This window comes from Natrix helvetica (genome assembly GCF_964273705.1).
Source record: "Natrix helvetica genome assembly, chromosome: 3".
Lineage (NCBI taxonomy): Eukaryota > Metazoa > Chordata > Lepidosauria > Squamata > Natricidae > Natrix > Natrix helvetica.
The window spans coordinates 173,705,138-173,732,057 of record NC_138549.1 but is presented as its reverse complement, the minus strand read 5'-3'; the positions used below and the strand labels follow the sequence as shown (position 1 = coordinate 173,732,057).

General features: G+C 43.7%; 1 protein-coding gene across 2 annotated transcripts in view; it reads right to left on the bottom strand.

The window, feature by feature from the left end:
- Positions 1-15,825: 15,825 nt before the first annotated feature.
- Positions 15,826-26,920, bottom strand: part of STMN3 (stathmin 3) — a 40,073-nt gene continuing 28,978 nt past the window's right edge. For both annotated transcript variants that reach the window (XM_081945977.1, XM_081945976.1), the window contains 3 exons: positions 20,855-21,030; positions 18,447-18,638; positions 15,826-16,231 (listed from right to left, as the gene is read on the bottom strand). In XM_081945977.1, coding sequence (XP_081802103.1) covers positions 16,172-16,231; positions 18,447-18,638; positions 20,855-21,030 — 428 coding nt within the window. In that variant the 3' untranslated portion in view covers positions 15,826-16,171. The remainder of the gene's footprint in view (positions 16,232-18,446; positions 18,639-20,854; positions 21,031-26,920) is intronic.

Sequence of the window (26,920 nt, the reverse complement as noted above, 5' to 3'; positions counted from 1 at the left end):
TCCTGCCTGAGTATGTGGTTGGACTACAAGGCCTCCAAGGTCCCTTCCAACTCTGTTATTCTATTCTTGACATAGCAGAGGTAAATGTTGAAGTCAGTATTGCCAAAATTCCCTATAGCAATAGCATTTAGACTTACCTACCGCTTCACAGTGTTTTCCAGCCCTCTCGAAGTGGTTTACAGAGTTAGCCTATTGCCCCCAACAATCTGGGTCCTCGTTCTACCCACCTCGGATGGATGGAAGGCTGAGTCGACCTTGAGCAGCCTATGACTGCTACTGTAGGTCTCTTTGAAAGTCTGATCATGTAAAGCACAAAAGATTCATTTTTTATCTTCTGCCTGCCCGGGCCCTCTATTAATGAGCTCCCCATATGGTATCATTTTTATTTATATCTCTTATTCTTACCAAGAGATTTGCAAAAAGAACCTAAGGGTTCCAGTTCCTAAATTTCTATGGGAATGTGTGGGTTTTTTTCATTACTTTAATGGAACACACTCACACTTTCTGCTGAGTTTTTCTCTTTCAGTAAGTGGAAGTGTCCAGGATGAATCACCTCTCCTCATATATAAGCATAGTTGCTTTTCTGCGTGCTCCTGCTTCCTAAAAATGAGAGTTTGTGATCGGCGCTTATAATGCAGACTTTGCAGCATTGCGTATCTTACCTTATGTTTTGTTACTGATTTTCTTGGCAATGGGCATGCTAAAAAGATAATAACCTGATGCTGTACTGTACTGATATTACAGTCTCGGTAAGCGTAGCCCACAATCAGAAATTCTAGGCATTTGATAGAAGAGAGTAATTGTAGTTTGGGATTGAACTGTGGTGTTCTGACCGAGGCTTCCCAAGAGCATGAAGCAAACTCCTGGTCCCAACAAACACCCCTTTTATTCATTGACTGTGAATTCTGCTCATTCACATCCACCAAAGTTTTTCAAGGGAGGATTTACAGTCACAGACCTTCTCTGGCTTGGAGAGCTGCAAAACTTGGCAAGGAGTCTTGGAGAATCACGAACCAATTAAGCGAACGAATTGTCTCCTGCAAACTCCACTCCCCTTTCGCTCCTCTTTTATTTCCTCTGGGAGGGGCCATTCATCGTCCACCTGTGGCCTTACTCTCAAGTCGACCCCTGTTCTTTAGCTCTTCCCTTTGGCGACTGTGCATGCACACACTGGGAACAGGCTCCAGCTGTTCTTCTGCCTCACTGATGTCTGACTCTGAAGGCAGCTGATAACTGTCAGATGGCCCTGGCCCCCTCTTTGCCTCTGACACAGAGCCCTCATCAGAGCCTTCCCCAGACTCCAGGACTGGCCCATGTTCCTCCCTAACCTCACTGTCCGAATCTGCTGCCAGCTCTGCTGGCCACTAGCGGGCTACAATATGTGGGCTGCTTAGTGCTCTCTGAGCTTGGTGGTTTTCTTGCAGATGTTTCAATGCAAATAGACCTCAATTTAAAACCATAATTGAGACCGGAATTTCTTCCATTAATTAGTATGGGCCTCCTCTTCCTCAGCCTCTCCCTCCTTCCCTCGGACAGATGCACCTGCCTAACCTGTCTTCTCAGACCAAAACATCTCATCCGATTGTCCCAAAGGTGTTTTTCCAAAAGGCAACTGGACTTTCTTGGTATTTTGCCTTGAAACATTTTGCTTTTCATCCAATACATTTCTTTAGTTCTGACTGAACTGAAGAAGCTTATTGGATGAGAAGGCACAATGTTGCCAAGATTGAGAAACACTGCTCTTATTCATTTGAACTGATTACATTATATAATATATGGCCTAATTGGGTATCTTCTGTGTGTCCGATTACTTAAAAAATACCGTGTTTTTTGGAGTATAAGACATACCTTTTTCCCTGCTAAAAAGTGGGTGAAAATTTAGGTGCATCTTATAGACCGAATACGGGTGTTTTTGGCTACCCGAACCCTCCGTGTGTCACAGTTTTGCCCTCCCTGGCCCCCAGAAGCACTCTGCAGTGCTCCGCAAGTCCCTTTTTAGCCGAAAATGAGCCCATTTTCAATCTCCCGAGCTCTCTGTGCATCAGGCCAAAAATGGGTGCGTTTTTGGTGAAAATTTGCCATACGGAGCACTGCAGGGTGCTTCTGGGGCTGGGGAGGGTGAAAGCATCATGTGTGGAGGCCAAAAATTATTTTTTTCTTGATTTCCTCCTGTAAAATTAGGTGTGTCTTATAGTCTGAAAAATACGGTACTTTGGGGGAATGTTTATCAAGAGAGCAAATCCATCAAGAAATAAAAGTTCCTTCCCTCCTTCCACAGGTTTTATCAATAGATTTATTTTTTTTTTTGGGGGGGTCATCCCAGAAAACCACTTGAAAACAATTGCGGTTGGGGGAGGGGGGGGAAATAAATAGATAAATGAAAATGGTGAGTTGTGGTTTCATACCAAGTTTATTTCTTGTTTTTCCTCATTAATCACTTCTTTTGCACAACAACAACCTCAAGTTGACAATGAAATGCATGTGAAATTAAAGGAATCAGATTAGGCTCAAGTATGAAAAAAAAATCCATTCATGACACCGTTACACTTCCTTTTCCGCGTCTTTGGAAAGACCAAAAAACTCCCCCAAAAAACAGCACACACTGCACCCTAAGAAGTGACTTTTATGAAAGGCCAATCACATTTAAACTAGACTTCAGGAGAAAACAGGAGGAGAGTCCTGGGGAGGGTGAAATACCAGAAAGAAGTTAAGTTTGCTTGCCACACAGGTGGTTTTGAGAACTTCCTGTAAGCTGAGCTTGTGCTGCAGGGAGACGACCCTTTTTTACAATGATGCGCAATATAAGTTTAACTAGTGATGCTCCTAGTAAAACATTTAGAATACACCTGTAAGAGAGAAGAGAGTCCCATTTTTGCATCGGAAGGAGTTGCACACTTTGGCTGCTGACAGTTTTTTCTTTTCCCTTCACTTCTAACTAGATACCTCTGGGGGTTGTGGCCTTCACAGCAGAAGAATTGTGAGGAAAGCTGTTTCCACGTGTCTCACGGGATATACATTCCAGCATCCTTGGATCTTCCTTTTTTTTTCCTCTCCAGATAATCAATCTTTTCTCTGGCATTCAACCATCCATTGCTCTCTCTTTTTTTTTTGTCAGTTGCAGTTTGTAGAAGATGCCCAATCAGGGCCATTAATCAATCCGTGTAGGCTAGAACTGGTTCTTCATACAAAATCATCTGTGGGATATCATCAGTAGCACCATAAACACGCCTTCCTTGCTTCAGCCGTCCAAGGTTTGTGTGTGTGTGTGTGTGTGTGTGCGTGCGTGCATGTGGTTTTTGCTACATGCACTTAGATGATGTCACAGTTGGCAACGCTAATACATGCAGGCACATAACCACACCTTGCAGCACTGGCTTTGGAAGCATGGCGCCAGTAGCATCGGGCAACCAAGAAAATATCTACAGTTAATGGAAGATACTAACCGAGGAGCAGCAGTGAGAACCACCGTGGAATGCACTGCTCAAGAGAATAGCCACACTGGGCACCAAAAGAGGACGTAACATTTATTCTTAACACTAGGGTTTGTTTTACAACACAGCAATATAACACCATCCCAAAGGAAAACCAAGTTACTTTAGGCATCAACATACATTTGTATCGGAGGATTTAAGATCTGACAACCTGGTTTCAGGCAGATTCGTTGCTTTCTTAAAATAGGTGTGAGATGTTAGCCCATTAACACGAGGCAAGGCTACCATTGCCGCCTTTTGGGCTTAATAATGCCAAAAAGATTTATAACTAAGTTCAAAGTTTTTTACTTCCATACAAAGAACAGATTTCGGTGATGAAGATACAGAGACAGAACAGCTCCCAAAGCTTTCAGTTCCCAGGCCATTTACTTTCTCTCTCACACATAAAGTAATTTTAGCAGATCTCTTAATTTTTAGCTATTGGTTATAATGATTTTGTACATAGTCTTCCGAAATAAAAGGTTCTGCCACTAGCAACCTGTGTATTTTAGCAGAGACGTAAAAAATATATCAATGGCTCACAAGAAAATTATTGGTTTGGATCTGTAAAGATGGTATGCTGCGCTCTTCTGCGAGAATTCTATTTCTTACCCTGGTTTTCTGCTTCTCAGCCCTGCCCCCACCTGTCTCTATGCTTGGTTCGTCCTCCTGGGGCCAGTGTAGAATTTTGATTTAGTTTTGGTGTGTTTTTTTTTCACCTAAAGATTGTATTTTTTAAAAAAAAAATTTTTTTGGCTTTCTCAAGATGACTGAGACTTTTCTGTTTTTCATGGATAATTTCTGTGGCTCCACAAGGAACAAATCTTGGGAAGATGAATTGGTTATTAATATAAAATGGTTATCAGTGTAAATTTTGTGTATAATGCAGCAAATATAGTAATAGATTTGGATGGAAGTGCACTGATGTAAATTTAACTGGGTTAGTGTGTTTGGATTTTTTTTAAAAAAAAAACATTATTTCAAATAGATTTTTCATTTGAGTCTTTTCCTATGCTTGATTTGTGCTTATTTGCACCCATTATACCCTATCATGGAAAAGCTTATTTTCTTTGACCCACACTCATACACATACGCATTGATGCTGGACTTATTTCTGGACCTTTCCATTGTACCCAGCTATTCTCCTAAAATAATTTTATTTACACGAGGGATTCCAGCGACTGATGAAAAAGCCCATCCGATAAAACGCCTCTAATATTTACTTTTAACAACTTCGGTGTATTTTCAGCTAATTCTTCCTGGCACACGCTTTCTACTTTTAAAGCACTTGGAAATTAAGACGAATGAATGAATGTCATTCTCTATACCTAAGCACTAACATGGCAGAATGCATTGATTGCCCAAGAGAGCCTTCTGCAACCTGATGACCATCAGAGGTTTTTGACAAGGAAGCCCAGTTGGCAGAGACATTGGGGGCGATTTCTCAACTTTGGCAACTTTAAGGCATGCAGACTTCAATTCCCCAGAATTCCCACCTGCTGGGGAATTCTGGGAGTTGAAGTCCACTCGCCTTTCAAGTTGCCAAGGTTGAGAAATACTGGTCCAAACCAGTGTATTTCAAAGTGGTTAGGTAGGAGAAGCATGCCGAAGGCTAATCCACCCATCCTTTTTTCAGATTTGTTTGAAGCACAATATTGTGACTTCTGCACGCACAACATTAGCTCTAACAGCACAAACACATCCACAACATCTAAATATATGTTTCAGTTGGGCCAATTCTTCCTTTAGCGAACAGCTATTGAGTAGCAAAAGCAGAGGCATTTAAATCTACCCCCTTAGCCTGTAACCCTACACTCAATCCCATTGAACTCCACAAGACCTACCTTGGAACAGCCATACATTAATCTGGGCTCCACATCTTTCCATAATTTTGCACATCAGTGCCTCCAGATATCGTGTGGATTTAGGAAGATGAGAAAGCTCCCACAGAGCTGGATATCCTGTCATTAGCTCCTCTGTTTGTCTAGGAGGTTACATGGAGTGAAGGCTTTCAAAATACCCCACTCAGCCCTTCCTTCCTTCCTTCCTTCCTTCCTTCCTTCCTTCCTTCCTTCCTTCCTTCCTTCCTTCCTTCCTTCCTTCAAAAGATGATCCCATTTTCTGTCTCACCTGCTGTTGAATCCCCTCTTTTCAAATGTCCCTCCAGATTTTCCCCATTCTTCAGCTACTTTCACAAACGTGCTTAAAACCTCCTTACTGAATTAATTCATTTTCTGGGATTGCAAAGGATGCTGAACCAAAGGAGATGACTTTGCACCTCATGCTTAAGGGACATTGCACAAATACACCGCCGGTCTTCCCTCATTGTGCAAACACAGCTGCTAAGTTTGTAGCTGGTAAACGGTGTGGACTGTTGGACATGCCCTCAATGAAGATGGGGATGAAGTGAAGCCAGGACGTCTGGAGACAATAGACCTGAATTCCTTTTCTTTCTTTCTTTCTTTCTTTCTTTCTTTCTTTCTTTCTTTCTTTCTTTCTTTCTTTCTTTTTTTCTTTCTTTCTTTCTTTCTTTCTTTCTTTCTTTCTTTCTTTCTTTCTTTCTTTCTTTCTTTCTTTCTTTCTTCCTTCCTTCCTTCCTTCCTTCCTTCCTTCCTTCCTTCCAACAGCTGATCCTCTTGGTAATGTCCCAGACCCATGAGGCAGATCCAGCAAGCCCACAGGAGGACTCCTTGCCTGCCCTCACTGACCCCTTCTCAAGACCCTCATCCAACGACTTGGTCCTAAACAGAGACATGTGATAAAATGCCTTAGATCTGAGAAACATGCCAAGAAACAAACAGCAGAAGAGTCCACTGCCACAGCTCTCCATGGGGTGGAGAATAACAGAATGGGAAGGGACCTTGGGAGGTCTTCTAGTCCAACCCTCTGCTCAAGCAGGAAACCCTGTAGCATCCCAGACAAATTTTTGTTCCAAAAACCTCCAGTGTTGGAGCACCTACTCTGCAGGGTGGCTTTATCGGTCTTGCTCTCAGGGTACAGAGGCTGAACATCCATTTTTGAGCCAACTATCTTGCTGTGAATTCCACCTTACTGCGTGTCTGTCTCCTTTCTTTTATCCTGGATTTGTCACTTGCTTATTAGATTCCTGGTGTTGACCTGTGCTAAACCCGTGGACCACACTTGCTGTCTTAAGATACAAGTGAAAAGACTCAAAAAGGTTTTGCCTGTCACTGGACTGCGGCAGGCATCCAAGTCCCTATTTCTCTGGCTGGCAGCCAGCAGTTGTGATACACTAAAGATTGTGTGTGAACACAATCATTAAGCAAAATAAGGGGGCCGGGGTTTTCAGAATACAGTGTACCCTAACTAGCTCCTTTTCTGAGTTTTCACAATATACGGAACCATAAGCCAGGGTTGCAAACACCCAGGGAACTACTAGGTGATAGTAAAAGCGAGTTTTTGCTACTACTTAGTGTTTGGCTGGATTTTTGACATTCAGAACTGGTAAACCAATCAAACAGTCTGCGCTATTTTTTATAAGCCACCTAGAATCACCGAAAGTGAGTAGGAGGCCATGTAGATTCTCTAAGTAAATAAATAAATTTGTGCAACACACCAAGATGTAGAAAGTCAACATTAAAATTCAATTATAATGAACATGAATGATAGCAGTGTGTTTTCAATTTTCTTATTTCTGAAGGGGTTCTGCCAGCACAATTCAAACATGCACCAAAATGTCTTAATTGTGGGTTTAGATTAAATGAACATCCTTAAAATGTGAAGCAAACAGCTTCCCCCCCCCTTTCCACAGCAATACTCAATTCAGTCTCTCGTCTTACTTAAGAGCTCGCTTCCCATTTTCTATCTAATTTACTACTTTCCTGACCTCAAATGAATAACTGCAAGCAGGAATGCTTCACCGTTTTGCTTGCACTCCTGAGTAACCGCGTTTCTGATTGTTGTCAACATTGAAATAAAAACATCAATTGTTAGAACACTAAAACCTAGACTTATCCGAATTACACACCACGCAAACTCACAGCATCACACCGACTAAGACTTACCGCCGTCATCATCATCCTGCAGACATTTTCACCGTTCCCACCTGGATGATGACTTTTACAGGCAATTCTATTTTCCCTTATAATTTATTTTAACTCTATTTAAGCGTTTAAAATCTATCCAATGCTGATAAAACAATTCTGCTTTATAGGCCAGTGCTTTCACCAATGATTGTTCCTAGAACTGATTAACTAGAACTTTTGAACCCAGTTCTTCTATCCTGTTCCCAGGCATACTACGATATCTCTTGACCCTGATTTGACGCCATCAATGGCTCTTCCTAAGCCAACTAAAAATTCTTTGCAGCAGCATGGCCCTTTTCTTTGGATGCGAAGACAAAATGCTTGCTCAGGACTCCTTTTATGAATGCCAGGCTGGATATTTTATATAGGGAGGAAAGTAAACAGCTTCAGGCTGTTTGTTTGTCTTCCTTGATCAGTTCAATGGAGAGAACATTCGCCTTTATTTAACTAACTAATTTGCCTGTGTGTTTTACCTTTCCTATAAACTACAGGTGGGAATTCCATGGGAATTGCCTGCTTTTCTTCAAAGATTTCTTGAATGTTCTTTCCGTGATACCATACTTTGCTCCTTGCCCATCAGTCCCTGAGGCTGTTTCAGTTTTGGACAACAAGCTATACTTTTTTTATCCGTTATAGCTGCGTAAACGTACTCTCTGCGAGGCATACCTGATTTCTCTCACCCTTCATCAGCATGCTCCCAAGCAATCTTTCTCGACAGATGTTCATCCCTCTTTCTGAATTCTAAAGCAGAGGTCTCCAAATTTGATAACTTTTAAGACTTGGGGACTTCAACTTAAAACCCTCAAGTCTGAACGTTTGCCGTATTTGGAGACCCCTATTCTAAAGACAAGAATTCCTGCCCTGTACAAAGGCATAGAAACTAGAGAAGACTGAGAATTCACAAGCTTCCCCAAAGTGACACTGTTCACATCACTAGAATTTACAAAATGGCAAATCGGTTCTGGAAACACCATATCCTGGGGTCAGCCTTACCAGGTGGATTTACCAGGTGAACCAGACAGGAATCATAACCAGATGAAATGGTTTTATTGCAAAGCTACATTAACAGAGTTTTGTAAGTCTGAAAGTACAATTCTCCCACCGTCCCTTTTACAGCTGGAGAAGCTGGGAAGGATCCCTTCTTGAGTCTCTTTCGCTACCCGTTATGCAGCCGAGGGCTCATCTGTCCCTTATCTGACTGTTCCCCTAGGCAACATCTCTTTGTCCTGCCTCCCAAGATCTTTCCCATCTGGTGCCTGGAAAGCCACAACAGAGATCTAAGCAGAGGCTGCAAAGACAGAAAGCTTTAGAGATTGAGGAGAACTTAGAACCAAACGAAATGTGGAAATGCCCCAAACCAGGATTAGGTATTAGTTACACAAAGGCAATTCAGGAAGTTGGCATTGGGGTGTATAATTTAGCATTCCAAAGTCAGGTCAGCATCTGATTCAATAAATAACTTCAAGATAGATGGATGGATGGACGGACGGACCGATCTGCCATCTTCAGCTTGGTGATTTACTGGCATCCTGTCATAAATGGTTAGGGCGAGGAAGTAGGCAATTGGCATGGGGAGAGTAGAGATGAGCAAGTGGGGGGAGGGTGAGAGACGATGGATGCCAGAGGTATGGGAAAATCTCCTATTCCAGTCTTCAGGCCGCAGAGCCTGGAAAAAGAATGTGAACTGCACCAAGTGACACCAAGCATCTGAGCTGTTTCCTAAACTCCTATGCGGCACGCCATTGGATGAATGGACAGAGCAGTCAAGGGGGTGGGAGGGCCATGGAGAAGGGCCAATTCTGTAATGCTTTGCGCGGGAACTTCAGCCTTGCTTTTCTGGCAACCACTAATCCAGGGGTGTCCAAACTTGGGAACTTTAAGACTTGTGGACTTCAACTCCCAGAATTCCCCAGCCAGCCAGGCTGGCTGGGGAATTCTGGGAGTTGAAGTCCACAAGTCTTAAAGTTCCCAAGTTTGGACACCCCTGCACTAATCCTTAGTACAAAAAGAACCTATCACTTCAATCAAATGGAGTCCTGCTGGGGCAGGTCTGAGATAGATGGATGGATGGATGGATGGATGGATGGATGGATGATTGATAGATAGATAGATAGATAGATAGATAGATAGATAGATAGATAGATAGATGATAGATAGGTAGGTAGGTAGATAGATAGATAGATAGATAGATAGATAGATAGATAGATAGATAGATAGATAGATAGATAGATACTTTGGCTGTTTTGGCATCTATGTCCAATATAGGTCAAACATGGCCATAGTGGATCAGTGATACTTTGGCATTTGTTTCGTACTTTATCAATCGGGATCTCCATATTAGGGGAGAGGACATTACAGTGCAAAATCTGTATTGTACCTGCTATTTTGAAGAGATGGTCACAGAGGGGTTAAGCACAGCCTTTCAGGCAGGCAGTACAATACTGACACCTCTGTTGCTCCTTGGCTGTTAATTAGCTGTTGTTGTTTTTTTTTAACAAATTCTAAAAATATTTTTAGCTACATTTAGTGTATCTCGCCCTGAGAGTTGCTGCTATTGGGCCACCAATATTTTTCTTAGAAGTCAATCAATAACTAAAGAAATATCAGCCAGCCTTCACAACAATATATTAAGGAATTGGGTACCATTGGCTGACGCAGGGGAATCTTGTTGAAACTTGCAGGAAGTAAAATCTTCAGATAAAATTTGGGGTGGGGGAGGCCTGTCCTACATTAGGAAAAGATACCAAAGATCCCCCTTTTCTTTTCTTTTTCCATTGTTGATAACCGCCTCAAACTTCCAACCCTTAACTTTCATTTTATTTCTGGAGGGTTCAAGACAATTTCAGTTACCGTATTTTTCAGAGTATAGGATGCTTCGGAGTATAAGACACACCTTAGTTTTGGGGGAGGGAAAATAAGGGGAAAAAAATTCTGCTTCTGCCTACCAACATCCATGGTATTCATCTGTCTAGCGTCCTGTCAGTGTGTGAGAGAGTTGAGGGCTCTTTGGAAACAAATGGTATTTGCTGTGTGAGCAACAAGGAAGGAGACAGCAAGGACCGTGACTTGTTATGTACTAAAGCTGCATGCTGTGCTGATATCGGAAACTAAAACTGAAAGTGAAACTCCTCTGCTGAACTACCACGTTGGAAAATCTGCTTTTGGGATTGTGTATTTACTTAATGTGTTATATTATATATAAAGAGAAGTTATTGAATCATGCTGAATCAGTTACCTGTGTGTGCTTTCTGAATGTGATTGTTGCTGCAAACTGTGACAAGTCTTGCAGCAAATAGGGAACAGCCTGGTCAGCTTCAGCACATTATCACAGCCTGATTCAGCATGAACAGCTGATTGGCAGGTGGATCAGCCTCCTGGAATACCCCCAATCAGCTGTTCCAGGCTGCAGGGATTGCCACAGACCATCACCTCCTCTGTGCCTCGCGTTTTTGGCTACATTCGTTGTCTAGGACGCACCCAAATTTTCACCCTCTTAGGGGTGTGTGTGTGATTTATATGCTGAAAAATACATGTACTAAGTTGGCCTGCTATATTACAACCACCTTATGTACTAATTTTGGGGTTTTGCCATCCCTTCGAGTTGTTGGCAACAATATTCTATGCAATTGAAAGCCTCTTAAGATTGAAAAATCTGTCCATGGCTTGGAGAATATGGGTTTTCTTTCTTTCTTTCTTTCTTTCTTTCTTTCTTTCTTTCTTTCTTTCTTTCTTTCTTTCTTTCTTTCTTTCTTTCTTTCTCTCTTTCCTTCTTTCCTTCTTCCCTCCCTCCTTTCCCCCATCTTTCCTTTCTTCCTGCCATCTTTCTTTTTTTTGACTAATCCTAAGAAAATATGCATGGGAATTACATGGGAAAGGTGTGAGAATTATAGTTTTTGTTTAGAAGTCTTTCCTCCCTCCCTCCTTCTTTCTTTCTTTCTTTCTTTCTTTCTTTCTTTCTTTCTTTCTTTCTTTCTTTCTTTCTTTTTTGGCTAATGCTAAGAAAATATGCATGGGAATTACATGGGAAAGGTGTGAGAATTATAGTTTTTGTTTAGAAGTCTTTCCTCCCTCCCTCCCTCCCTCTTTCTTTCTTTCTTTCTTTCTTTCTTTCTTTCTTTTTTGGCTAATGCTAAGAAAATATGCATGGGAATTACATGGGAAAGGTAAGAATTAGTTTTTGTTTAGAAGTCTTTCCTCCCTCCCTCTTTCTTTTCTTTCTTTCCTTCCTTCCTTCCTTCCTTCCTTCCTTCCTTCCTTTCTTTCTTTCTTTCTTTCTTTCTTTCTGCTAATACTAAGAAAATAGGCATGGAAATTACATGGGAAAGGTGAGAATTAGTTTTTGTTTAGCAGTCTTTCCTTCTTCCCTCCCTCCTTCCTTCCTTTTTCTTTCTTTTTTTCTTTCTTTCTGCTAATGCTAAGAAAATAGGCTTGGGAATTACATTTTGTTTAGTTTTTCTTTATGACTAATGACAGTAGGAAATAATTTTTTTTCTGTACGTCTTTTTTCCCCTTTCAATTAATGCTAAGAAAATAGGCATGAAAATTATAGTTTTTGTTTAGAAGTCTTTCTTTCTTGCTTTCTCTCCTTCCTCCCTCCCTCCCTCCCTTCCTTCTACTAATGCTAAGAAAGGTGTGGAAATTATAGTTTTTGTTTAGAAATCTTTCTTTCTCGCTTTCTTTCCTCCCTCCCTCCCTCTCCCTTTCTTCCTTCTACTAATGCTAAGAAAGGTGTGAAAATTATAGTTTTTGTTTAGAAGTCCTTCCTTCCTTCTTTCCTTCCTTCCTTCTTTTGATTAATGCTAAGATACTATGCATGGGAATTACATATTATTTTCTTTTTTCTTTTTTTATGACTAATGACGGGATTATAATTTTTCTGTAGAAGCCTTTCCTTCCTTCCTTCCTTCCTTCCTTCCTTCCTTCCTTCCTTCCTTCCTTCCTTCTTGTCTCTCTTCTGAGTAAGGGCACCGAAAGGTGACACTTTTGCAGATACGTAGAGCTTGGTTCCTGCCTTCCCAAAATCATTTGGCTTAGGAAATGAAACCTGATCTATAGACTTGGGAATACTGAGACTGAAACCTATGGACACAGAAGAACCCTATAATATTAACATTAATATGAATTACCATTAAACCCTAATCAAATGAAGTAATATTTGAGCTCAATAGGAAGAACTTATAACTACTTAAACAAAAGGTCAGGAAAGGGAAAAAAATATGCTGCCTTTTGCCAACCACAGTGCCTAATAAATCTGTTGAATGATGAAAAGAGATGGAGGTGGCCACTAACTTGCATGTTGTTGAAAAAGAATGGCGGGGAAATAATGGAGAACTAGTCTATCAAGAGGTGCAGAACTACAAAGTTGGAAGGGACCTCAGAGGTCTTCTAGTCCAACCCCCCGCTCAAGCAGGAGACCCCATACCATTTCCGACAAACCACTGCCCAGTCTCTTCTTAAAAACCTCCAGTGACGAAGCACCCACCACATCTGGTCTTCTCTCCAGGTTAGAGGTCAAATGCCTCCAAATATCAATTGGAAAGGAGCCAATAAGGGGGAAATTTCAGTCTCCATTTCCTTGTGGGAAACATCTGGGAGAAAGACAATGCTGAACTAAGATGAAACCTGGCCTGATCCAAGAGGATAATCTGTACTAAAATACATCTCAGAACTGTTTTTTTTTTCCCCTGGGTGATAATGGTGATGTTAATGACAGTGATATGAATCAACCTATTAGCAATGTTTCTGGTTGCTTTAAGACAAGCGGACTTCAACTCCCAGAATTCCCCAGCCAGCCATGCTGGCTGGGGAATTCTGGGAGTTGAAGTCCACCCGTCTTATAGTGCCCAAGGTTGAGAACCACAAGATATTATTACCATCCCTACGTCATAATTCACTGACCAAAGAGTTCTAATCTCACAGCCATCCAACAGGCCAGCCTGACCAATTTGCCAACACCACTCGGAGACCAACTTGCCAGAATATTAAATTAATACTAGCTCTTCTCTCCCATTTCACCCAACCCAACGCCAACCTCTTAGAAGAGCCGGTGGAAAAAATTCTTCTTTATATTTGGGTTAAAATGTCGTGGATACAAGCCCTGGGAAGATCCGTTGGAAACAGCACTCACTCTGGTATTTGACGGGTTGCTTCGGCTGAATTAAACACCTGCCATGGGGACTAGAAACTTCTGCAGAATAAAACAGCCTGCCTTCATAAGACCTATATCCACACCAGACATTTGGGAATGGACAAAGCTTGGACGATCATCTGCTGTTGTTGTTTTCCTGGCACTTTCCCTGCAATTTAAACAAGCCTTTTATTCTCTTGGTGTTTATTATTAGTATTATATACTTTATTCATTAAACATGAAACTCAGCCAACTGAACATCAAAAATGCATCACAAATACCACTGACTGGTGCTAATGGTTGGTACGGTTTACTGCCAGCGTCCTAGGTATCAACCAGGTACCTTCTTAAAATATAAGATGTTCAGAGCAGCGCAGTTTTTTGCAGTTCCGCTGGTGTTATTGCAGGAAGCTGCAATTTGTGGGTGTATGTTGTAAAATTCTTGGACACGGTGCCAAGTTATTATTATTATTATTGCAAACTAAAAGATGAGCTGTAAATGGGGGGGGGGATTAATAGTGATCACTCGATCGATGCCAGCATATATTTTGCCATTCCAAATCGGGGTTTCGCCTGATCCAGTTTTAAATAAATAAATAAATAAATAAATAATAAATAAATAAATAAATAAATAAATAAATAAATAAATAAATAAATAAATAAATAAATAATAAATAATAAATAAATAAATAAATAAATAAATAAATAATGGACGATTAGCTCTTACCAACTTTTTCAATGATTCAAAATTACTCCTGAAACCCTTGATAGAGAGGCCATCAAAACATTTGCTCCCTTTAGCATTCTGTTAAGCTGCCACTTCACCCGTTTTCTTTTATGTTTCTCAATTCTTTCTTTGAGACAGCCCCCCACTCTAATTAACTGAGACCGAAGGTATCCCGTTCTTACATCTTTTGCTACAGCGGGCCTCCTACAAAACCAAAGATATAATGTCTCGGTGAGTGGTACTAACACTTCACGCGATCTTAACTCTATCCCTCTTTCTTTCTGATGGTCACACATTCCTCGAAAGAAAAAAACTTTTCACACTCTAAATGCCCAAGGAATCTCAATCCGCGTCGACCTCTTTGAAAATAAAGCTAGTAGGCCAGGGAAAGGCAAAGAGGAGTTTCAAACGAGACCCTTTCCATCTTTAGAGAAAAATCAGCTTAACCTCTCCAGAAATAATGTTTAGTCCGAGATCTCGTTTGCCGCTCTCTAGCCAAGCCCCTTTCCTGCTGTGCGATGCCGATGACCACACCTCACGCCCAATGACCCTGCTGTCCTGCGGTCCTTAAACCTGGAGAGAGAGAGACTTTGGAAAATAGCGATAGCGCCTAGACTTCTATACCGCTTCACGGTGCTTTAAAGCCTTCTCTAAGCAGTTTACATAGTTGGCCTGTTGTCCCCTCCCCTCCCACCCCCCTCCCCAACAATCTGGGTTGCGCCATTCAGTCTAAAAGCCCGGATTAGGTTTGAGGTTGGATAGGGCAACATTTCATGCCTGCTCTTTGGGTGTTGTGTTTTGGGTTTTTTTTAAATGTCCTTTTCAAACTCAAGACTCTGAAATGACTCTTCCCTTTCCTGTAAATCAGGGGTGTCCAAACGTGGGAACTTTAAGACTTGTGGACTTCAACTTCCAGAATTCCCCAGCCAGCCATGCTGGCTGGGGAATTCTGGGAGTTGAAGTCCACAAGTCTTAAAGTTCTCAAGTTGGGACACCCCTGCTGTAAATCAATCAAGAGAGCAAAATTGAAACCGTCAGCTATTCAGTCATAACTTTCCTCACCAAGAAAGCAAGGGCCTCGTAAGATTTTTTTATAAATTCTCCCCCTCTCCCAGGCAGACCTCCTGGAAGAAGAAGAAGAAGAAGAAGGAAGAAACCACCACAAATAGCGGCTCGGATGTGTGCGTGCCATTCCCTCCTCCTTCGCAAATAGAAAGTTGCTTTTTTCCGTTTTGCAGCGTGCCCTTAACTCAAGATATCTTCCTTCACCATAGGGTGCGTGAGACAGGCCTTGGCAGGGGAAGAGTCCTCTTTGAACAGTCTCCTTGGCTGGGGGGGAAAGGGGGATGGGAGGGGGCGCGGGAGTGAATAATCGGGGGGGGGGCTCAATCAGAATAATATGGGGGTTCATAGAGAAGCAGCCTTTCGCAACGCGGCCAAACCCCTCGCCAAAAGCGTTCCCTTCGTTCTTGTGCATTAAATGGTTTTGCGTTTTTGTTCCAAACAGCCCAAAAGGAAAAAGCTGGTTTGATGGATGCTTATATTCAAGGTCCAACTAATGGCTAGTCGGCTGGGAGGTCTCTATGAACCTCCACGTGAAAAGAGAGAGAGAGAGAGAGAGAGAGGAGAAAGACGTGGAGCTCATACACCGGAGGATGGGAGGGGGAAGGGGGGGAACGAAAAAAAACCCCGGAGAAAACGGATGTTGCCCTGTCTAGACAAAAAAAAAAAATTAAAAAAAGAAATTGGGATCGGTGGGTTAGTTATTAGGAAGCAGGTGCCAGCTGTGTAGAAAAGCCACTTATCCAGAAATCTCTTCCCGCTGTTCCTTGTTCCGGCGCACTTCGGCTGCGTGCAGTTCCTGGAAAACAGAGAGGTAATAACAGGGGTGAAGACAGCACAATAGTTTGCAGCGGGGGTGTGTGTGTGTGTGTGTGTGTTTCAATTTTTTTTTACTACCAGTTCGGTGGGCGTGGCTAGACGGGGGCATGTGACTGAGTGGGTGTGGCCAACTTGAGTTTCCAGCCTCGCCGGAGCAAAGTACAAACTACCCAGTAAAAAAAAACAAAACATTTTTGTCCTCCCCGGCCCCAGGAACACTCTGCAGGCTCCAGCAGGGCTGGGGGAAGGCAAAAACGCCCCTGTTTTTGCAAAAAATGGCCGTTTTCCCCCAAAACGGGGGCATTTTTGCCCTCCCCCAGCCCTGCTGAAGCCTGCAGAGGGCTTTTGGAGGCTGGGGGAAGGCAAAAACGGGTCCGCTTTTGTGAAAAACGGCCTACCTCTGGGACTGGCATGTGCACATCATTAAAAAAAGCGGGGGGGGGGGGAATTACATTTTTTCAATGAAGTTTGTTCTGCGCAGGTGCAGGATAGAACCGGTACAGTCACGTGTCCAGCCGAGTCACTACCTATTCAGCCGAACCGGTAGGAACCCACTTCTGGTTTGCAAGGGAGAAGCACCTCGGTGGCCTCCGGACAGTCCCTGAAGACTCCGGAGGGCCTCCGGGGGGTCGGGGGAGGCTCTTTTCGCCCTCCCCAGGCTCCTATAAAGCCCCTGGAGCCTGGGGAGGGCAAAAAAAATGTAAAAATGGGGGGGGTCACGCGTTGTGCGCGCATGCGCACTGGGGGGTCGCGCGTTGCATTATGGGTGCGGCATGCCCGCACTCGACCCCCCTGCGCTCCCCCCACTTATGGCACACGAGTCAAAAAAGGTTCACCATCACTGCCCTATACCATTTCAGACAAATGGCTATCCAACATCTTCTTAAAGACTTCCAGTGTTGGGGCATTCACAACTTCTGGAGGCAATTTCTGTTCCACTGATTCATTGTTCTCACTGTCAGGAAGTTTCTCCTCGGTTCTAAGTTGCTTCTCTCCTTGATTAGTTTCCACCCATTGCTTCTTGTTCTGCCCTCAGGTGCCTTGGAGAATAGTTTGACTCCCTCTTCTTTGTGGCAACCCCTGAGATATTGGAAGACTGCTATCATGTCTCCCCTAGTCCTTCTTTCTATTAAACGAGACATACCTAGTTCCTGCAACCGTTCTTCATATGTTTTAGTCTCCAGTCCCCTAATCATCTTTGTTGCTCTTCTCTGCACTCTTTCTAGAGTCTCCACATCTTTTCTCCATCGTGGCAACCAAAACTGAATGCAGTAATCTTAAAAGTTCACATTCAACAAAGCAACATGTTGCGTATGGTTGAGAGGAGGGGTTCTGGGTGCTCTCTGAGCTTGGTGGTTTTCTTGGAGCCGTTTCATTTCCCAAACTAGGTTAACATCACCAGGGTTAGTTGGGTAACGAAATGTCAGCAAGAAAACAGCCAAGCTCAGAGAGCACCAAGGATCCTCTCTCAGCTACAAATATTCTCCTTTAATGGTTGAGAAGATCTTGGCTTGATTTCAGGGCACTTCCCCCCCCCGCCCCCCAGGTGTATCCTACTCATGTCCCCAGTTGGTGTCCATCTTGACAGATATATACTGTGATTCCCTGAAAATAAGGCGGTGTCTTCCTCCCTTCAACCCCCTCCCCCCATCCAGCCTTGCCTCCTCGTCTCGTGTTGTTTGCACGGAAAACAACCAGAGGAAATGGCGGGGACCAGCTGCGCATGCGTTGAAATATTTTCGGGGCAGGGCTGGTTTTAACGCACGCGCTCAAAAGCCCGATTGGCCTTATTATCGGGGAGGTCTTATTTTTGGGACAACAGGGTATTAAGCAATAGCAATAGCACTTCTATACCGCTTTACAGTGCTTTACTGCCCTCTCTAAGCGGTTTACAGAGTCAGCCTATGGCCCCCAACAATCTGGGGTCCTCATTTGACCCACCTCGGAAGGACAGAAGGCTGAGTTAACCTTGAGCCTGGTGAGATTTGAACTGATGAACTGCAGGCAGCCGGCAGGCAGCAGAAGTCGCCTGCATTACTGCCCTCTAACCGCTGCGCCACCCTGGTTCATAGATTGCTGTGATTTAATCTTTTATCGTTATCCTTGTGCGTTTCCTCCCCCCCCCCGCAGCCTCGCAATGGGGGCAGCTTAGGGTCAAAGACATGAGCTGCTGGGATTTGTCGCCGTGCGCTTACCTTTTCGCGGAGTCGCTCCCTCAAGGCAGCTAGGTGAGCTTCGCGGATCTCCTTGCTGAGCTCCATCTTGTAGTTGAGTTTCTCCTCAGCCAGCCGGCTGAAGTTGTTGTTCTCTTCCAGGGCCTTGTGTAGCACTTCCCGCTCGTGTTCGCGCTTCTCTGCCAGCTGCTTCAGGACCTGAGCTTCCTGGTTCTGCAAGGAAACCCATAACACTAATTTTACACCTGGTTCACCGAACCGGTAGTTGCAAGGACTGGCTGGCCCCGCCCACCCCTCCCCTCCCAGGAGTCTCCACGCAGCCCGTTTTGGATGCCGAGTAAGTGCAGGGGCTGCGCGGAGGCTCTGGGAGGGCGAAAAACGGGCCTCCCGGAAGTTCCGGAAGTCCAGAAACAGGCCCGCTACCGGCCTCTAGAGCCCAGGGGAGGGCGTACTCACCCTCCCGGAGGCTTGAATAAAGCCTCTGGAGCCTGGGGAGGGCAAAAATGCTCCCCTCCATGGTGCAGGAGGCAGAGAAGGCCACGCCCATAATGGCCACACCCACCCAGCAAATGAGCATAGTACCAGTTGCTAAAATGTTTCAATCTCACCCCAGAAGCTTTCCCAAGCAGCATCACCATTGGTATGGACTTCTTTTTTTAAAGCCTGGGAGCCAATCACGACCCCCGGCTCTCCTGTAACCCTCGACTTGGCTGTAGGACAGGGGGGTCTCCAAACTTGGCGACTTGAAGGCCCGTGGACTTCAACCCCCAGAATTCTCAATGTGGTTAGTAGAGGGAGCATGCACGAGTGCGCTAACCTGCCTCTGGTTCCCTGTCACCGTGTTTTTATTTTTTTATTCTTGTTCTCGTTTTTCTTTGACAAATTCTAATGAATCAATCAATTCCCCAGCCAGCTATTGAGCATTCATGTGCATATAGTATGTTTGTGCGTGCTTGTGCGTTGATTTGGTTTTCCTACCATGTTTCCCCCAAAATAAAACAGGGTCTTTATTTTCTTTCGACCCCCGAAATAAACACTTGGCCTTATTTTCGGGGAGGTCTTATTACTTTTGAGGTGCAGGAGGTGGCGAGCGTGGTCACCTCATGGCTGCTGCCGTGTTGCAATATTTTCGGGGAAAGACTTATTTTTGGAGCAGGGCTAAAAGCACATGTGCTCAAAAGCCCAATTGGGCTTATTATCCGGGGAGGTCTTATTTTCGGGGAAACCGGGTACTAATCGAGGAACTCCCGAGAGCATTCCCACCAACACTGACAAGGCAAGCTACTTGTATACTGCATGCACAAAAGACTAAAACCCTACTCCCTTCTAGCACTGATGATGTAACCTACTTTGGTAATGAAATGTCTGCAAGCAAGCAAGCTCAGAGAGCACCAAGGACCCCACAGCCCTCCTCCTCCCCTCTACAAACCTCACTTGCTTCTAGCACTGAAGATGTTACCTAGTGATGATAATGAAACCTCTGCAAGAAAACAACCAAGCTAAGAGAATATCAAGGACCCCACAGTCGTCGTCCTCCTCCTCCACCTCCTCCTCCTCCTCCCTCCTCCTCCTTCTAGCACTGATTGTCAGGCCTGCAGCCATCTTTTCTTTTGGATCTTTGGCCTGCCACACTTTCTATTATTCTGCTATGCATTTTCTATTGTGGGAAAATGGGAGGGGGGATTGTACGGAGTTAGATGCTATGTAGCCATAACAATATTCTTTCTAGAAAGCTAAGGTCATCCTTTATTTTTGCACCTCTGCACCTGACCAGGACTGAATGGGTGGAACTGCCAGCATGGCAGTGGGAGATTGGACCATGGGATGGACTTGTGGGTGTGGGGACAAGATCTTGAACTTTCAAATTGGGGGAAACCGGGAAGCTTTCAGATTCGCCAACATGGCTCCTTTAATAAATTGGAACTTTGAGCAATACTTTGCCTTGGACTCTGATTTACTTTTGGATGCTATTTGGAACCCTGACATTAACCCGAATCTTCTTTAAAATACTACACCAGCTACCCTGAATTTTGGGGTGCTGTCCAGGTTGCTGAGCCCCAGCACCGACCCAAGCTCAGGCGGTGTAAAGACTTAGGGAAGATGGAGGAAGAGAAAGAATTCTGTTGTGTCTACATAGTATGCAACTCCTTATAATCCTCCCTCCCATTTCCCCCACAATAGAAAATGCATAGCAGAATAATAGAAAGTGTGGCAGGCCAAATAAGGCTAAGCTCTGACTGCACAAACAAGGCATTGCCCAAATGCTCCTAATAAATGACTGGTTTTCTTTTGAAATTTGACTCGAGGCTCATGAATCAATTAGGGCATTTCTTGGAAACCTGACACAGGGAATGGTGAGAATTTGCCTGAAGATAAATTCGGGGAAGTGCCAGTCAACCATGCGTGAACCATTATCGACCTCCCCTTACCTTCCTCCTCTCTTCGGCAGCTTCCAATCGCTTCTGCAGCTCCTCCAGGGACAGGTCCCTCTTCTTGGGGGGAGAGGAGAGGACGGGGCTCTCCGGAGACAGGTCAGAGGGGGACTTCAAAATCACTTCAAAGCTTTGGCCAGAAGCCCTCTTGTCCAATTGCTTGACCTCCATATCTGAGTAAATGAAAGGGGTTTATGGGTCAGATTTTCTGAGAGCTATTGTGGTGTCATTTCTGGTCCCTTATTCATTAATAGATTCGTTCTTTCTTCACCATCCCCATTTAATTCTCTCCTATCCAGTCAAGAATCCATCACCAAAGTATTTTTCTGACCTAGGTTTCCCCCAAAAAGCACGAAGGGGATCCCTGGTCCCAACAAAACCCCTTTTATTAAACGAATGTGAACTCCTCCCATTCACCTTCAGCCAAGGCCTGGCAAACAGTCTTTCAAAGGTGGATTTATGACCACAGATCTGATCTAGCTTGGAAAGCTGCCATGTCAATAGTTTCCAAATGCCGTGCTGTGCAAGGAAAGACTGGGCACAGAGTCTCTGAGATTCACGGACAGATCTTCACACTCCTGAAACGAACTAACGAACTAACGAACGGATTGTTTCCTGCAAAAGCCCACTCCCCTTTCACTCCTCTTTTATTTCCTATGGAAGGGGCCATTCACCATCCACCTGTGGCTTTACTCCCAAGTTGACCCTGATTTCTGAGCTGTTCTTTTCTTCTGGCAGCTCTGCGCATGCGCACACTGGGAACAGGCTCCAGCTGTTCCTCTGCCACACTGCTGTCTAGCTTCGAAGGCAACTGGTCACTGCCAGACGGCCTCGGCCCCCTCTCTGCCTCCAACGCAGACCCCTCATCCGAGCCCTCCCCAGACTCCAGGACTGGTCCATGTTCCTCCCCAACAGCCTCACTGTCTGACTCTGCTTTCAGATCCACTGGCGGGCCACAAGTATTTAAATGTGTCTTTCTCCATAGACAGTGAACCCAATTCAGTTCGTTGCATAGTTAACTTCGTTCCGAATGCTCAACGGGAAATGATGAAATTTATATTGATTTAAATATGTGCCCACTGTATAAATAGGCTGTCAAAGTGATGTTGAATTATGCATCCAGCATTGCTATGATGGGTCCCACAGACTACTGGCAAGATGCTCAAACCCAGTTAAAACCTTTTACTGCATCTACCAAGGTTTATCATAAACCTGGATCGGTGTCCAATAGCCATTTTTCAATGTTTCTCTCTTAACAGATGAAGTTTTGGGATAAGCAGCTTATGATTCAGGTGGAGCTGACATTGCGGGAATGGCTAACATAGAAGCAAAATAAAATAAATAAATAAGCTCTGATCAAGCTAGTAGCAATCACCCTGCTTAAGCCTGATCTTCCATGAATCTTTGCAGGAAAAAAAGACCATTATTACCTCTAAGGACAGTGAACTTGTAGAGTTTAGCCATGCTTTGTGTACATCTTTTTATGGGTCCTGAACTACACAGAATTTCAATGGAGGACCCTAAGTGAGTCCCTTGGTGCTCTCTGAGCTTGGTAGTTCTCTTACAGACCTTTCATTATCAAACTAAGTAACATCACCAGTGCACTGATGATATGACCTAGATTGGTAATGAGACGTCTGCAAGAAAGCCCCCAAGCTCAGAGGGTACCAAGGACCCCACAGTTCAACCCTGAGTTGGAAATTAGAATAGAGTAGAATAGAGGAATGAAGGAATAGAATAGAACAGAACAGAATGGAATAGAACAGCAGAGCAGAACAAGGAATAGAATAGAATGGAATGGAATGGAATAGAATAGAATTGGAGTAGGAATAGGAATATTAGGAATAGAATAGAATAGGAGTAGGAATAATAGGAATAGAATAGAGTACAGCAAAACAAGGAATAGAATGGAATGGAATAGAATAGAATAGAATAGAATAGAGTAGGAGTAGGAATAGGAATAAGAATAGGAATAGGAATAAGAATAGGAATAGATTAGAATAGAATAGAGCAGAACAAGGAATAGAATGGAATAGAATAGAATTGGAGTAGGAGTAGGAGTAGAAATAGGAATATTAGGAATAGAATAGAGTAGGAGTAGGAATAAGAATAGGAATAATAGGAATAGAATAGAGTAGAGTAGAACAAGGAATGGAATGGAATGGAAATAGAATAGAATAGAACAGAACAAGGAATAGAATAAAATAGAATAGAATAGAACTCTATTGTCGTTTTAAATGTACTCTAATCAGTATAAATTAAAATGAAATTTCGTTGCATTCAGCTCCCATTATTCATATGCCCAAATACACACAGATATATGACACAGAGAAACATCACAATCTAGTTCAAATGTATACCTATATGCGTACATATGTGGCAGGAAAGGAAGGAAGGAAGGAAAGGAAGGAAGGGAAGGAAGGAAGGAAGGAAATTACTAGCCCAAGAAGAGAGAGAGAGAAACCCTTGATAGCACATTAAGAACACGTCTGTTTGCCCCCTTGTAATTTAATTCCCTGGTTCCATGTTCCACAGTCTGGAACATGAACTTCCATAAGGCATCTGTTCTAGACTTTGAAGGGTGTACATCCTTAGTCACCTTTGTCTCAAGGCTATTACCGGGCTCTTTCCTCATAGGGCTTAATCATCTCCGTTACCTTATTTTCTGAATCTGCTCTTTGAATTTCTCATTAAATGCTCGGCCCAGAAGCGGATCCGGGACTTGGGATGGAATCCAAAGAAAATTAGTGGAACAGGAAGTTCCCGCAAGCTGAACATTATATTCCATTTGATGCTGCTTAAATTGTCACCTCCATCACCCTGCTTATTCATAAGCTTCCTCAGTCAACTATAAGTAGTCCTCGCCTTACGACCACAATTGAGCCCAAAATTTCTATTGCTAAGTGAAACAGTTGTTGAGTGAGTTTTGCCTTCGCTTACAACCTTTCTTGCCACAGGGTGCCCTGCCTAAGCAAGGGGTTGGACTAGAAGACCTCCAAGGTCCCTTCCAACTCTGTTATTCTATTCTATTCTATTCTATTCTATTCTATTCTATTCTATTCTATTCTAATTGTTAAGTGAGTCCCTGCTGTTAAGTTAGCAACACAGCTGTGAAGTGAATCTGGCTTCCCCATTGACTTCGCTCGCCAGAAGTTCACAAAAGGGGATCCCATGACCCCGGGACACTGCGACCGTCATAAACATGAGTCAGTTGCCAAGCGTTTGGATTTCGATCAAGTGATCGAATGGGATGCTCCAGCGGTCAAAAGTTTGGAAAACAGGTCATGAGTTACTTTTTTTTTCTCTTGTAACTTTGAATGGTCACTAAACAAAAACCGTCGTAAGTCGAGGACTGTCTTTACGAGGCTGCTTTCTTCCATCCACCGTTCCCAAAGGTTCACTAGCATTTTCCATTGTCTTTCTTGGGCTTAAGGTGAGGCCAATGGTGTGCCCTGATTTCAAGAATGATGAAACCATGGTTGCAAAGTTACTGCAAGCTCTGGTTCTCTTAGGCTTAAAGAGGCAGTGCTGCAACACACAAAAGAGGTGTGTGTTGCGATGCTGTGACAATGCTTGCATCACTCGGGCTCTCCGTGTACTCCCTGTGGACCCCCGTCTGGTAGGGTTGGCTGTTGACATAACTGTTGGCTTCCTGCTGTGGGACACATTAGCTCTCAGTGTAATTATCCCATCTGGACTGATTGGTCTAAAGTTGGTTGGCCTTTTCACCTTAAAAAAACAACGATGTACCAAATGTGCTTTTTCAAAAGGCAACTGGGCTTTCTTGTTTTTCCTTGAAGGCGTTTTGCTCCTCATCCAAGAAGCTTCTTCCGTTCTGACTGAATTTGCAGAGAATGGAAGGATTTATATTGTTGCAGTCATCTGGTCATTAGTACTCTTTCTGAGAGTCCTTGAGTCCGCATTGTGGACAGAGAGGACCGCTGGTTTCAAATAGCAATAGCGCTTAGACCAGTGGTTCTCAACCTGTGGGTCGGGACCCCTTTGGCGGTCGAACGACCCTTTCACTGGGGTCGCCTAAGACTATCGGAAAACACATATTTTCGATGGTCTTAGAAACCGAGACACCAATTTTATGGTTGGGGGGTCACCACAACATGAGGAACTGTATTAAAGAGTCGCGGCATTGGGAAGGTTGAGAACCATTGCCTTAGACTTATGTAGACTTATATACCACTTCACAGTGCTTTCTAGCCCTCTCTAAGCGGTTTACAGAGCCTATGGCCCCAACAATCTGGGAAGGAAGGAAGGAAGGAAGGAAGGAAGGAAGGAAGGAAGGAAGGAAGGAAGGAAGGGCAAAGCAATAGCAGTAGCCCTTAGACCAGTGGTTCTCAACCTGTGGGTTGGGACCTCTTTGGGGGTCGAACGACCCTTTCACAGGGGTCGCCTAAGACCATCGGAAAACACATATTTTCGATGGTCTTAGGAACCGAGACACCAATTTTATGGTTGGGGGTCACCCCAATATGAGGAACTGTATTAAAGAGTCACAGCTTTGGGAAGGTTGAGAACCACTGGCTTAGACTTATATACTGCTTCACAGTGCTTTTACAGCCCTCCCTAAGCGGCTTACAGAGTCGGCCTCTTGCCCCATAACAATCGGGCTCCTCATTTTACTGACCTTGGAAGGAGTGAAGGCTGAGTCAACCTCAGAGTTGGTTGAGGGGTCAAAGAGGCCATTTGCATTAAGATCGAACAGCCCATCCTCCACCGAGGGGGAGGGATATGACATCATCTATCACCAGTTTACAACACAGTCCTTTCAGCAGTTCCAAGAAGGCCCCACACCCATTTGCACTACTCAGGTCACTCTGAGGACAGAGATAAACCTCCAAGGGGCCTCAATGATTCTCAGAGAGAATACTGACGACCAGATGACTGCAAAGAATACACATCCTTCCATCCTCCGCCATTCACTCAGAACCAGAGAAGCTTCTTGGATGAGATGCGAAATGTCTTCAAGGAAAAACAAAGTCCAGTTGCTTTAAAAAAAAAACCTTTGCGTCAGCCCTGTCAGCCCTGGATGGCTGGCAATCGCCATAGATGGCTTTTTGAAGATGCATTGGCTCCCCTGCAGTCATCGGGAACTTCATTGTGTTCAGAGGTGGCATTCAGACGGGGAGTGGAAATTGTGGGTGGGCCCAATCACTCGCCCTGTCTCTATGCCATCCTATTTAGGCACGTTTCCAAGCCAAAGCCCATGCGCGGAAGACTGAGTTCATGCGCAGACAGGGTGCGTGCAAGCAAAGCTAGTGTGTGTGTGTGTGCGCACACTCACTTCTGCAAATCGGCAGGGAAAATAAGTGACTACTACCCCTGATTGTGTTGTCTGTATGTGTGTGTATAAACTTATATAATAGCCTAAATAAATACCCGAGCAATGCCAGGTTATCAGCTAGTATGTATGTATGTGTTTGTGTAGACACACACACACACACACACACACACACACACACACACACACACACACACACACACACACACACATATATATATATATATATATATATATATATATATATATTGTGTTGTATTTGTACTGATAAATAAATAAAGGGAGACTTGTATAGATCTATTTCAATCTAATTAGCTCTCATCAGCTAGCCACACCCTTACTGGGATTTGAACCTGGACTGTATTATATATTAGGCAGGAGTCTTAGCCATATGTATTTGTGTTACAACCCCTGGTATGCTGTCTAATATGTAATACAGCCCAGGTTCAAATCCCAGTAAGGGTATGGCTAGCTGATGAGAGCTAAATAGCTTGAAATAGATCTATACTAGTCTCCTATTATTTATCAGCACAAATACAACACACACACACACACACACACACAAATAAATGAAGTTAAAACCCAACCAAATTAAGCTTATAGTGAAGTGACACACTTCTGCAGCACATCTGCAATTATAAGCAGAATAAAAATAAAAAAAGATCTCCCTTGGGAGTTAAAGAAAATAAGGATTGAGTCACATGCGCGTTTACATCACTCCATTACTCAGAGTCTGGTGATTTGCAGGTGACTGTATGAATTGCGCTTTT